Below are 14,088 nucleotides of genomic sequence, written 5' to 3'. Positions count from 1 at the left end.
TCAAAGAAGGTACTGTCACAATTTTCTTAAATATGGTGACTTCAAATCTATTTTAAACTTTATTCTCCTCTATGTTTCAGTGTCAGAATAATACTACACAGATGTTAGATACTTGGTTAGCATTGACATTTACATTGTTATTTTCTATATTCAGTATTCTGAATTTCTGATTTGATCTAATGGACAGAGAGAGATTTGGGGGGGATAAAAGATAATATTTTCAGTTGTCACTTATGACCAAATTTGTAAACACTTAAGTATCTAGTGCTGAGCAGGATAAGTATCAAATTAATTTCTAATGTAGATTACAGACCTGCTTATGTTTTTCTAGCAATCTGTATTGCTCAGAGCCGCTCAGTGTGATAATGCATCCTGAGATGTGTCTGAACAGTTGGTAAGCCATGTGGCATAATGCAGAACTGAGGAAGGGTACCTGGCAAAGGTTTGGGACCAATATCACCACACAGGTAGAGCCCGACACCCCAGAGGCTCGGGCACAGCACAGTGCTGCTCTGGCTGGTGTTGCACCACGGGGCTCTCGGTGCCTATGAAGCGCGACTCATATTGGAGAGGCTCTGGTTTCCAGGCTGTAGTAGCAGAAGAGATCCCCAGCAGTCAGGCAGCCCTCTTATCTTCCCTGTGGAAGGAGTGCCTGAACGTCAGCTCATCAGCTGTCAGCGTGCTATGTGGCGTATTAATGTGGCTGGAGATCACTGTTGTACCTGAATGTTTTAGTTCATGAGTGTTGGTGGCTGAGGAGATGCACCACGCTCAGGTAGCTTTCTGGTGAGGGCAGGAACCTGTTGCTACAGAGTGGTGCCAAGGCTCAGTGGACTTGCAGGTATGACTCAGTGATCATGGGAGCCATAAACTGACAAGACAGGGGCTCCTAAGTGCCTAAAATGTTTTTTACAATGACTTTCAGGAGCTAAAGCCAGTTAAGTCCTTTCAGCAGTTTCGTCTGATTTAACGAGATTCTGAGCTAAGGCCATCATTCAAGAAAGGCCATCATTCTGTTCAAAGAAGCACTTAACTGTATTTTGCTTAATCTACTGTGTTGCTTTTCTCCTGTTCTGTTTTACACCTTGCTCTGTAATGGCCAGTGTTTGAGATCTTCTGTCGCAGAAAAAAGCAGTGCATTGAGAATAGTGGTGTGACCTCTGCATGCTAAGAATTATTATTATGGAAGCTATAAAGTTCACGTACTCTGAAACACAGGATTTAGAGAGAAAAAAAAGTATCGTGAACAATTTCATTGCAAGTTTCATTCTAATGCACGATAGGAAGGCATTCATGGGCCCTGTTCACATGATCTAGTGTTAGTGCTAATCATTCCTTTCCCTTAAAGGAAATCATTGGTCAGATGCAGTTATTCACTGCTTGTTTTTTGAAGTTTTTGAGGGTGGTAGAAGGGTATGGCAGTTGTGGCATCCTTTTTATGTAAACTCTTCTTACAGACAAGTTGCAAAACAATGTAATAGATGAGCAGGAATATGGGCAATTTCAGAGGAATATGAAAAATTTACCTCTTCAGTCTTCTAGAATGCCACAGAATGCTGAGGTGAAATGTGTGAACTCCCAAGCATTGTAGAGCCAAATCACCTAAAATTTCTGACTGCTTTCACTTAAATTTTCTTTGCAAGCTACTGATCATGTCCAGCAGCAGCTATGAGTAAAGGTATCACAAAGATGTAAATTAAACCTCTGGGAACTGCAACCAGAAGAGAATTGGCAGCCCTGGGCACGTCGCATTAAGACAGTGACAGTAATTGGAGTAGGCTTGGTTCTCCTGCATGTAAACAGTGTCTCCGTTTAACCTCATTCATTAGAACTGGAAGCTCTAGCTAATTTCTGCTCAGCTTTTCTGTGCAGTCATGGTTCTGTGTGACTAGGGTCAGGATTACAGTCGTCCTCAGTTTCTGCTTCAGGCTGTTCATTCCACGAAAAAGCAAAATTTTGATGATGGCGGGAAGAGAATGAAAAACACAACCCCACCCCACCCCCTCAAAAAAAAAAAAAAAAAAAAAAAAAAACAAAAAGAGAAAGTGCTATCTTTAAAAAACATGAAAACTGGTAAAAACTGAAACTCACGTAAATAACTTAGCTTTCCTCCCCTAACAAACAGAAAGACCAGGTCTCAGTTTTGCTACATGGCTAAGCTGAGTCCCGATTGCAGTACTACTGACCATGCCCTTTAGAAAGCTGTTGTTGCTGCACCAGCCTCTCTTGAAATCCCGTCCCCAAGTCTGTCTAGATCAGTTCAAGATGTTGTAGTTCTTACTCAAATGGGTGAATGCCTACTAAAGACATCTAAATGTTGTTGCTTCTCAAAGATTACATCTTGTCTTGAATGTTAACGGCTGATATATTCCTTGGTGTTTATATTCATTTCTATTCTTGGCTGACTTTACATAATCTCATGAAGCCCTTTAATTTTTATGTAGAAGGCGATTACTATGGTTAGTAACAACTGACGCCAGCACAGATAAAATGGCTTAAAATAGTTGATAGAAAGGACAAGAAAGAAAGTAGCTTGTATAGAGCATGTAGAAAGTTTCTCTGCATTTACAACTGATTTTTAGCACTGGATAATCTGACTTCCCCTAACACACTCCAAGGTGTTTTGGCTTAAGACCCTGTGACTTGGAATTTTTTTTTTTTCCAGATTTCCTATTGCTTTCAAACACTAAGCAGTCTCCAAAGTATATTTGAAGTGTCTCCATAGTATATTTGAAAAATAGTTTGGGTGTGATACAGTCTCTTCCTATTAAGACAATTTCACGTGAAGATAAGAACAAGAAAGATCGTTTAAGAGTAGAATTGTTAAAGGAACAGACTGATTTTAATGGTTTCTTGCCTACCCTTCTGAAGCAGCTTGAAGACACCGTTACCATCAAGAAGAGAGTAAGCTTGGTGGTCCCCTGCTAAGACCAGAAATGTAAATTGTTCATTCTTGAGAATCCCCTGCTGATATCAGCATATTGGCCTTCAGAACTGTACATATTCTCCTCTGCTAGTACGATTAAATTAGTGCAGGAAAACAGTCATGTTCATATTCTGTACATACACACTCCTCAAACTCCCTGTTTAAATTAAGTACGCATTCTCAGTGCTTTTCAAGATCAGGAGTGGAATGGCTGGGCAGTCTTGCAGGATCTAACCTTGAAGAACAAGCAGTATTACAGATCCATATATATTTATTTTCCAGTACAGGCTTTAGCTCCATTAAAATAAATGGAATTCTCCATTATTGTATTAGTATCACTTGGCAAATTGACACAACCATTTGATGGGAGTAAAGCATGTATCTGTCAAACTACAATGAATCCAAGTCTTTTGAGATCCCCAACTGAGCATGTTGCCCACAATATCATGTGAAATACTTCTTGAGTCATGAATTTTCAGGGCTTGTTTACGAGTAACTTCTTGATTGTAAGAGAAAAGGTGAGAAGTGCTTCTAGGTTTATATTTCATAGTACTCTTCACAATTTTTAGGTGAAAGCTCCTGGATGCTTTCCCTGCTGTTGCATCCATACGAGGGACAGAGTAAAGTGGAGTTGACGATGATTGTAATATATGTTTGCAGGTACTTTTTTTTGTTGCAGTGGGACTGACTTAATAAATTAGAGTAATGCCAGAAGGTGCTTCTGTCATGACAGGGGTTTGTAGTCCTGAAGGAAGTATTTATGTTGTAAAATGTAAAGCATTCGTCATTTTGCAGTGATTTTTCTCTGTGCATTCCAACCTGCCTGCTGCAATGAATTAAATTAATGTGTGCCCCACTGAAATGGTTTGTAGTATAGTAATTGTCACTGGCAACACGATGTTGTTTTTAACTTGCTATTATGCAGGCACAATCCCATATGTCGTACAAAACTGATATGCTGCATTATGTATACTACCTTCAAATTAACTTGGTGTAATATTTGTCTTGTTAAGAACCAGCTATTCTGTTGATGTCATAAACAAATATGTCTCCTCAATTTTCCTTATTCAAAAGAGAAAAAGACCCACAACCTCCCCCAAGAGCTGGGGTCAGATTTAATTTAGAGCAAATACCTGGACTTTAATTATTAGAATTCATCCAGGACATTGTAGAGTAGGTCCTGATAATTAAGAGAGAATGAATTAAAAATTAGCAAAAGGAAATATGAAGGGATATAGTAGTCTTTTTCCCGGTACAATTAATAAATCTTCTTTGAATAATCTAAAAGAGGAGAATAATTAGCTTAGCCAGGTAACTGCACTTGATTTGCCAAGCCTTTTGTGGTCGTTTGCAGACTGTGTTGCAGTCTGTGCGTGGCTTCCTTTTAGGCTTGCTCTCCATCGTGTAAACAAGTTCAAGAGGGCTTAGTGAAATCGATGATGATTTATTGTTGAGTCATGTACTGTTTCATTATATTCTTCTTTTTGTGTCTGTTTGCTGTTTTCTTTTAATGAATATTCAGTTATGAGAAAGCATAGATCTCTCTAATGCACGCTGGGTAAACGGTGTTTTGGTGTAGGAGTCTGATCAAAAACCCCACTGAAATCAGACCATCTCTATCCACTGGTGTCAGTAAGCTCAAGCCAGGCTGCAGTGAGAATTGAGCTTTGAAAATATAAACTTCAGACGCAAATTCCTCCTCTCAGTACCTTTTCTGTTTTTCCTGGAGATCACTCCAGGAGAGATGCTTTCTTCATCCTGGCCAGTCCCAATTACCTGCATTAGACCTAGATAATTTACAGATTCATTTACATTGCAGCACTTTTTCTCTGAGTAAGGTGCTGTGCAAGAGCTATAGGTTATAGGGAGATCTGAAACAGTGAGATGGTTTACAAGCCTCACATGGCTCTTTTTCATTAACTTTGCTCATTTACAGTGAGGCTTTTATGTGTTTCTTCTTGGTGATAATACTGAAAATGATGGAGTAAAAGAGAGTCCTGTGTTTAATCAAGAGAGCAGCTCATTCTAACTCACTAAAAAATTTAAGGCTAAGAAATATGGCTGAAGAAAGATTTCTGCTTTCTCTCACTTAAAGAAAGCGACAACAGCAACGAACCAAAAACCAATGAGAACTACAGGCTCTGCATACTGAAAAGATGTCGCTGCAGCATCAGGACAGCAGGTACTAACCAGCCTCCTGTTACCGCCCAGGCAGTATGTGGCGGATGCCACTTTTTACGTCAGCCCATTACAAAATCATTAACTGGCCTCTATGCATTTTACAAATATTTGCTTCCAATTAGTTTTGTTGCTGCAAGGGCCACATTATTGTATCTGTTAAATGAACTCCAGGGTCAGAGGAGTGGGTATTGGGGTGGGGTTTTTTTTCAATTTCAGGTTTTCCATTTCCTCACAACAGAGGATCAGATCCTGTTGTTTGATTCTTTTACCGGATCCAATTATACATATGCAATGAAAAGGGTCCTTCACTGGGTAGTTTTGCTTCTTCGGCACGTTTCATTTTTTTAGTTTAGTGGCAGCATTTGCATCAGGAAGAGGGGGTAGCTGGGCCTTCCTGTAATTTGATTAATTCCCACTGAATAAGGTAATTTCTGCAGGATTGTTCTAGTGGTTATAAGGTAAAAACTGAAGTCTGAAAGACTGAACACATCAGGCTTGGACTAACAAATGAGTCCTCTGAAACACCTTTTACCACAGCAGATGGGTATGGTATGGCACAGTTGGATGGCACTGGATGAGCTGTTGATTTCAGTACAGAATATACTTTCTCCAGCAAAAGATCTGCTACAGTTCTGAATCATCTGCAAACCCCAGATCATTTTAGTGATCAAATCTAGTATCAAATAGGTTACTTTATTTCCTTTCTGTCCTGTAATTCTTCATTTACTCAAATGTCTAGAAAACACGTAACCATGATATTCACTGCGGCAGTGAATTCCAGAGGTTGATAGTGCGCTCTGCCAAAAATTCTAGATTGCAGGTATAATTACATATAATTATATTGGTTCAAGAGAGATATGTTAAAGAGTTCTTAAAATGATCAAAGATGATGACTTTTAAGATTAAACTATGACTTTTTACATTATGTCTGTGAAATATTTTAATAACATATTCATTTTATCTTTTATGTTTCCATATAATTTTACACACCTGCAATACTGTGTGTGTTTTAGTGATAGTCAAGCCTTTCTGATATTAAAGCCACTTGTGGTCTGGTACCTATTACAGCTGTTAATAGAACCGATTACTCAAAACAACAGCCATCTGTGTCGTCAGTGGGGTTGAATTAACAAACTGAGCACGGGCAATTCCTGTTGGTTTGTATTGAAGCTAACATTACTTAATGCAGGGCAGAACCTGGTTTAGCGTTTAGAGTAGAGGAACCTCTGTTTCTGTTGCAGGCTCTGCCAGGCAGTGGTGAGATTTTACACAGAGGCTTTGAACTCTCTGCTCCGACTTTTCTTCATCCATCAAAGGTGAGCGGTCATCTCAAAATTCAGCAAATTATTAATGAATGTGCAAAATGTTTAAGCTTATTTCTCTGGATACAGGACAGAGTTCTTTTGCAGCTTTGTTGTCTTGGAAAAGTTTCGAAGATTACAGCATAGTTCAGTACCCCTAAGGAAATTTTCCTTAGCTGAAATGTTACATCATCCTGACTGGTTCTTTTGAAATTGATGCAAACAATGGTATGGTGTGGTCTTTAGTTAGAAGTTTTGCTAAAAAATCAGTAATGTTGTTCAATGAAAGATGTGGTTTTAAATGCAGGCTCTGCAGTTTTCTTTATGCTGAGCCAATTAAATTTCCTTATCTTCATTTACAACAGATACAGTCTTCAACAATGGAATATACAAAACAATGACAATAATTAAATCATTTTTGCTTTGTCTTTAAAACATACAATCAAATGCAAAATGCAAAAAACAGTTTCACATGTGTTATATGTTCACTGTAAAAAGTTAAGCCATGTTTCTGTACACGTCACCACTTGAACAGAAGCAGAACCCTTCCTTCTTCCAACCTTTGGACTGGAATAGTAAATTAAGGCCTGTATAGACATACTGATGAGTAGCGCCACCATGGTGAATCTCATCTACCTGAGAATGAATGCCGTGACATGCTAATTGCTTTGTAAGATGAAAACTTGAGCATTTGTGGACAAGGATCAACTGTTGTGTTCTTGACTCCAGTACAAGAGTGTTCTGATGGCTTGGGCTTCTGAGACTTTTGCATCTCGTAGTGGCACGGAAAGCAAATTGCCTTCAGCAAGAATTTTGAGTGTTGGCCACTTGAAAGTCTGTGTTTTTGTATAGAACATATTTTTCAAATTGGATAGTTAGGCATGGAAAAACTTTTACTGCTAAATTTTCTGAGGCTTTTTCCTTCTGATTTAGTAGAGCGTAGCCCTAAATATGTGGCTTTTCATGGCAAATGAATTTTGATCTGCACAGTGCCACTCAGTGTGCAGAAAGCTTGTTGTTATTGCTTTTGGCATTGTTTGGGAGTTGCTGTTTGTTTTGATGTGGAGAATTCTGGCAAATTGTATCTCCAGGTGCTGGGCTTTTTTTTAAACTAAATAAAAATGAAATTTTGCCACATAGCACCTTTCAGCTGTGGAACTGTAGGTGAGATGAGTGTTGTTATTCCTAATTAATGTATTGAGAAACAACATGAAGTGGCTTGTCTGTGATTGTTCATTAAGTCACTGGCAAAAGCTTGGAATAAAATCGGGAGATCTTGAATTTGCATCTGTTGCCCTTCCAACAGCTTGTTCTTATTTATTTATTTCTTTATTTTTAAAGGTGTATGTTCTCAGCATGTCTGAAAATCAGTTCACTTTCAATTTAGTGGTACTGACATTATGGCTATTGCTGGCAGCTGAGTACCTAAGATAATACACTTGTAAAGAAATGTTTGCATACTTTAGGACTTAAATCTGCATAAATTACCAGTTGGGATCAAAGATGTGCTGTTTCTTGAGCAGACGTGTTGATGAGTTCTTCCCTTCATTTCAAATCACATGAAAGCAGAGTCTTTCACCGTTTCAGTTCAGGGGAATGCTTTTGTTAGACCAGTGAACAAACTGGAAAACCTTTGGCAGCTCACATATTTTCATGTGCCAAGAATTATTTCCCTGGAACATACATCTGTACTTTTAATGTTTATTGGATTTATTTGGAGAAACAAGTGGAATAGTATGATCTGGGATAGAAAGTGTCTACTTGGCTGCCTGTAAAATTGCTCTAGTTAACAGATAGCCAGTGTAATCTAGCATTGAAAGGTTTTTAGCAGTGAAGTACTTCTATAGAGGAGTAAAAGAATTAAGTAACGGCATAATACGTGAGGAAGCATACAGCTTACTTAGATCAGAACAGTATTTATATCTGTACTTCATAGCTGCAAGGATGAGACAGCCTGTATTTAAGTGATCATAGCATCTTGACATCCCTGCATGTATGCCCAATGTACAGTGCCTGCAAAGCCGACTGTATGCCTTTTCTCCGTAAATAAAACAAGCAGCTCAGTCTGTTGAAGCCATGTGTATGTGGGATAAAATGACAATTATAAGGAGGACAGCACCAGGATGGGCTGGTGAACGAGGACTGGAGTGGGAGGCAGTGGAGGTGGGTTCATTCTTGTGCTAGTAGTCCATTTTATGACTCTGCGAAAGAGTGCATTATCCTCTCCATTTGGGAACAGTTTAAAAAGTGCCTTGAGATCTACCAACCTGTATTAGAGTTAAGGTAGTATTGTCATCTTTCTTGGCTTATCAAGTAGCTAAAAGACTGATGTTAATAGCTTTAATTTCACTGCAAACTGTAAATCTCATAGCAAGTGATGTGCTTTGTATGCTGCAATTCTCTCTCACAGTGTACTGGCTTGGCTTCCCTTACATGATTTTAAAAACCAAATTACTCATTCTCAGTACTTGCTCCTGAGTATCTTCATATATATAGAGAGAGAGATAGAGAGAGAGAGAGATACACATGCTGTATATATGAATATATAAAAAATGTATTTCCTTTGGCTGTAACACAGCAAAAAGGAAACTTGGCATCACTAGAAATCACTGATCAATAGATTCATTCAGTAGCAATAATTATTGAAATCATAAGGATGGTGAATACCTCTCAGCTGTACTGTTTTAAAAAAGCAAGAAACCTGAGTAGAATTGACATCATTATTGTGAACCTTAGTCCATGTAACAGATAATTTTCTTGGTCTGCTCTCTAATGGTGCCTTTTTAAATTGGTTATGGGAATTGAAAATATTTTCTGTATGTAAAGATGGGGTAGATATAACCATCAGAAACTAATTGGGGTGCACACCTTCAATTGAAAGTGATTCCCTCGGTTCATATATACATCACAGGAAGGGGTTCAACAGAGCAGTGGTCAGTCTCCGAGGGACTGAGAAATTTAAACTACAGCTGCATTAGAGCAATGCAGCACCGCTTGGAGCTAGAAGCATTGGGGGTTTGAGATACGCAACTTTATTAACAAAAAAGGCAATGTTTCAGGAAGCAGACCTTTGGGGTTTTTTTTCCTGTAAGTACGGTCAAAAGCCTGTGTTGCCAACATCCTTCTCCTTTCCCCATTTTGCCCTGTTTTATTCATGGGCGCTCTAACATTAAACATTTGCTCTCTGATGTACGCAATCTTCAAGACCATTGCAGTGAAGACGTTTGACTATTTTCCATCTTCTCTACTGAAGTAGAGGCCAAACCAGATCTGCTCATTTAAGAACACCTAAAAATGTTCATAGTTGGAAAGACAGGTTGAATGGCTGAGAACACTGCCCAAAAAGACTTGCAAACATCACAGGGAAAGTACATTGCTTTGTGCTGACAAAATACATTTAAAGCTACATAGCCTTTGGCTGTGTTAGAGGAGAACAAAGTGAGACACTGATAAAGTACTGAGAGAACTGAGTGTTTCCTAGATTGCAGTAGGGTGGGAGCCTGGGGTTAAAGTTGAGGCCAGTTGCTTTACAAGCGAGTGTTTCATGGGTTTGATTTTTCTTCAGATTATGACAGTGTTTAGCAATCTAAAAGGAGCCGTTTGTTTAATGGGTCCCTGAGATGTATCCCAAGGCTCAGAAAGTACTTCGAAACATTTAGGTAAAAGGAAGCATATGTTAATTACCGGATGTATAGTTCTACAAAGATTTTACTATTGCTGTATGATCAAGAGTAAGCAGCACTCCTTGCTTTCATGGTCAGTCTGAAACCAGAAGAGGCACTAAAGTTCGACAGTGTTTGAGCAGTAAAATTGGACTTCATTTTTGTTGTTTTCTTATGTGGACATTGTGGTGCTTTGGAACGCTGATCTCAAGGGGATCGGACAGACACTCAGTTCAAGACAGTCCCATGCCTGGAAGGAGCTTGCAGCCCCTCATTATTAGTATTATTATACTGTTTTGCTAATTCATCTTTGGGTTTATGTGTAGTGGGAGCATTTATTTCTGATACAGTTAGATATGAATTACTTTGTATAGAAGTTCTCAGCAGTGTGGATTTTAAAAGGAGGCAGGAAGGAAGAAAGAGCAGGGAAAAGATAGAATAGAAATTTCCCTCTGTCCTTTTCCAGCGGACTGGGAACGGGTTGCAAGTAGTCCCAAGGCATGACATAGCATCTATTAATTCTGGGAGCAATGCTTTACACACGGCTAATGATCCAGTGTATGGCTTCATTTCCTTTAGTTTCAACAGCTTAGTTCTGAGCATTAGAATGACGGATTTGTCTTGATTCTGGATGCTTCCATTTGAAAGTCAAAACTTCTTGTGGACAAGTGCTGAACCCCGTTAGCTCCTGGAGTAAGCTTCCTGCCACCCAAAAGGCAGGCAAGCGGGCTCAGAAGGTAGTAAGCCCATATAAATCTTTACCTGGGTGCAAGTAAAAATGGCAAGTTTAATTTGGTAGGAGTCCTAGAAAGGTGAAAGAAGATAAAGAGGATGAGCATTTGCATGGGCTGTCTTAATGTTTATGTTCAAGTTTCCACTTGGCCCTGTTCAGAACTGACATAGAGAATTGGTTAATGGCAGAGTATTAAAATAAAAGCCATGCAGTCGTATTCTGGAGTATGAAATAACTTTGGCAATGCTAGTATAGCAACCCAAGCTTTAAATTAAATATTGCATTAAGCTAGCGCTGTCTGTGTGAATGCCTAGTGTTCTGTTTGTTTGAAATAAATACATTTAGTAGTTTCTTATTTTTTTCTTCTTCACTTAGTCTTCCAATGATGCATGTACACAGAGTTGACAATTGCAGTGGTTAAATATGAAATATCTGCTACTTGTCCCCTGCAAATTATGGGATTGCATGCACTGTATCAAGTTTATTGAGTGTCCTAGAATATTTTACAGATTCAAGATGATTGTTCTCATTATCCTTTGTGTACCGTTGAAGGGGAAAGCAGCTTTATTAATTTAAAAGTCTAACAAATTGAAAAGCACAAACAATTTAATACAAAAGCCCTGAGAGTGTTAATGCTGTGAACTTAACAGGACAGTGAGTTGAGTATGTGGGCAGGCAAGCAGGTCACTGCCCGCAAGGTAACCAAGGTGTATATTTACTACAGGTCATCTGTCTTGTCTATGCTATCATCCTGATTGATAATGAGCACAATGTTACTTTCCTATCCAAGAAGAGATACCATCTAGAACTCATTTACCATAGGATAAATGCACACACATGGGCGGTTACCATTATATACAATAAGCTTAAAAATTTGTGATCAGGATTCATGAATTACATTCGTTGCTCTGCAAAGGACTTTTTAAAGTAACTGTGGGAAAACCAGGTCGGTCTTGTCTGTGAGGTTTTAAGGGATGAGCTTGTGTTTATTTCATAATTTTTCTCAGTGTAATGGTGCTTTAATTCAATACAGTTTTCTTCCTTTTATAAAGGAAAAGGCATTAAAGAACATTCTCATACTCTAAAACCATGCTGGTTCTGGAAAGTGCTGTCCCGATTTAACTATACTGGGATACTTAGAACAATTAATTTATTTAGACAAAATCTTGATCTACCGGTGTCTTTCTTGCCCTCCTTTAAGATGAACAGTCAGAATGTTTACAGAATTTTTACCTTGGAGCAACCGTGGTGAAAAATGTGACACTGCACCACTCAGTTCAGTGATTGTTTTAACCAGGCCAGGGTCTGGCTCAGTGCTAAACACTAGCGTAGTAGACAGAAGCACAAGCTTGGGGGAGCTGAAGCTGTGGTTATGGTTTTCTGTTTGCTCATTACCTGCTTACAGATATCCTTTCCTTTTATTTTTTTTTCTTCCTCTTAATGAGAAAATCAGGCTGTGAATAGATGACTCATTTTACCAATGTTAAATTGAATATACTTCGTTGAGGAGGACAGTGCGCCATGCACTGACCTAGTGGGAGATCCTTCCATATCTGGCGAGCTTATTCAGCTATCTATAGCAGCTGAGGTGATCCGCTTTCGGAGTGGGGCCGTGAATAAAGTGGAACATGTGCCCTGGTGTTTAAGGTTGAAGATCTGGAAATTGTACTGGGTACAAATTGAAATCTTATCAAAAGAATCTGGATTTTCAGCTTGACATGAATACGAGATTCTTTCATATAAATGTTTCTAGCCTGATTTATGATGTTGTGGCCAGCTGCTGTATGGGGGATTTTTGTTTGTTTCTTTTTTTGTTTTTTTCCTTATCCTTAGTGGTTTTTGTTTTGTTTTGGGTTTGTGTGTTGGGGATTTTTATTTTTTTTTTAACAGAGTGACTGAGGCAGCTGCTGTCTAGCTGCGAAGAAAATTGATAACTCCACGCTGTAGCCAACAGGGTGCTTGCATTGGAGTCATTGATTTCCTTCCCTGCCAGGCAGTGGCTGCTCCAGTCTCTCTGCAGAAGGCAGACTGCATCCTTTATGGACTTCATTATCAGGGCAGTCGTGCAGAGACTCCACCAATAGAATATAATGGCATTATTATGGACAGGGTAGTGTTTGATGGAGCCACTTGGTTTTGAGACCCTAAAGACCACTTCTGTTGTTCCCTTGCAGTGATAGCATTGGACGGAGGCTGGAAGCCGTTTCACTAACGTGAAGGTTTCTGCTGCTTTCAGGATGGAGTGTTTTGATGCTCCTCTTCTGTTTCTAATTTTTCTTGCTTACTCATGAAAAAGTCAAGAAGCCTGTTGCAGCTTTGGCTGTGGGAACTGAGCTGCAAAACTCGGATGAGCTCTTTTAAAAACGTACCTTTTGTTTTGGACATAAAGGAACAGATTCTGATAGATACTTGACCCCACAGGATCCAATAGCCCAAACTATTGCTCTTTTTCTGGCAAGACATGATTGACATTAAAAACACTGAATTCTTAAATTTCAAATCCGTATTTGTTTTTAAAAAATCAAAGCATGTAATTTTTTTTTCATGAAACAGAGGTAATTACAAAATACTGCCATTTTGACTTAATTTGACCTCAGTATAACCAAATGTTTTAAAATTTTCTTATTAGTATTTTGACACGACATGTTCCTGTAAGGCAGAGCAGCCCATTTTGATACACAAGAAGGAGGTTTTGTAGGAATATTTTTGCCTAGCTGAAATGCTGAGTTTTCATCTGGGTCATTAAGCATGTAAATATTTGCATGAAGACCTTCTTTTGAATATCTGGACCGAACCAACCTTCTAGCACCACAGAAAGACAGGGAAAATGTTCTGAGTAAAAATTTTGGCAGGCTCCTTTAAAAAGAAGGTGTGCAGATGGAATACGAGACATTAAATCCTTGGTGTGTTAAAAAAAAAATTTTTTTTTGCATTTCTAAAATGCAAAAGGGAATCCGATGCCTAATTTCACTTTCCTTTTAGTTGTGCATCAAAACCCTTTGCATCTCTGTTTATTTCTTAAGAATAAAAATTAATTATGTGTTTGAGTACCAAATGGGGACATAAAGTATACTATTCATTAGAAAAGTCAGTATTAATTGCATAATATAAATTATTAATAATTGTCCAGCTTTGAAAATTAGAATTTCTATTCCAGGTCATTGATTTTGTTTTCTGTTCTGTTTGTTGGTTTTTTTAAATACCTAACTTGAATCAGTTAAAATTAAAAATAATGTTGTCATTATTAACTTCTAGCTATTAGAGCTGACAGTAATGCTTGGTTTT

At 38.5% G+C, this 14,088-nt stretch overlaps 1 protein-coding gene across 4 annotated transcripts in view; it reads left to right on the top strand.

Moving 5' to 3' along the window:
- The window catches only part of LRRTM4 (leucine rich repeat transmembrane neuronal 4), a 334,867-nt gene that overhangs the window by 251,032 nt on the left and 69,747 nt on the right, over positions 1-14,088 (top strand). For 2 of the 4 annotated variants that reach the window (XM_075736597.1, XM_075736596.1), the window contains one exon: positions 6,349-6,423. The exons of the other annotated variants lie outside the window; for them this stretch is intronic. In XM_075736597.1, coding sequence (XP_075592712.1) covers positions 6,349-6,423 — 75 coding nt within the window. The remainder of the gene's footprint in view (positions 1-6,348; positions 6,424-14,088) is intronic. 4 annotated transcript variants of the gene reach the window in all.

The sequence above is a fragment of the Balearica regulorum genome, chromosome 27, assembly GCF_011004875.1.
Source record: "Balearica regulorum gibbericeps isolate bBalReg1 chromosome 27, bBalReg1.pri, whole genome shotgun sequence".
In the NCBI taxonomy this organism is placed as follows: Eukaryota; Metazoa; Chordata; class Aves; order Gruiformes; family Gruidae; genus Balearica; species Balearica regulorum.
The sequence above is the reverse complement of the archived record's forward strand: the minus strand, read 5'-3'. Positions and strand labels throughout refer to the sequence as shown.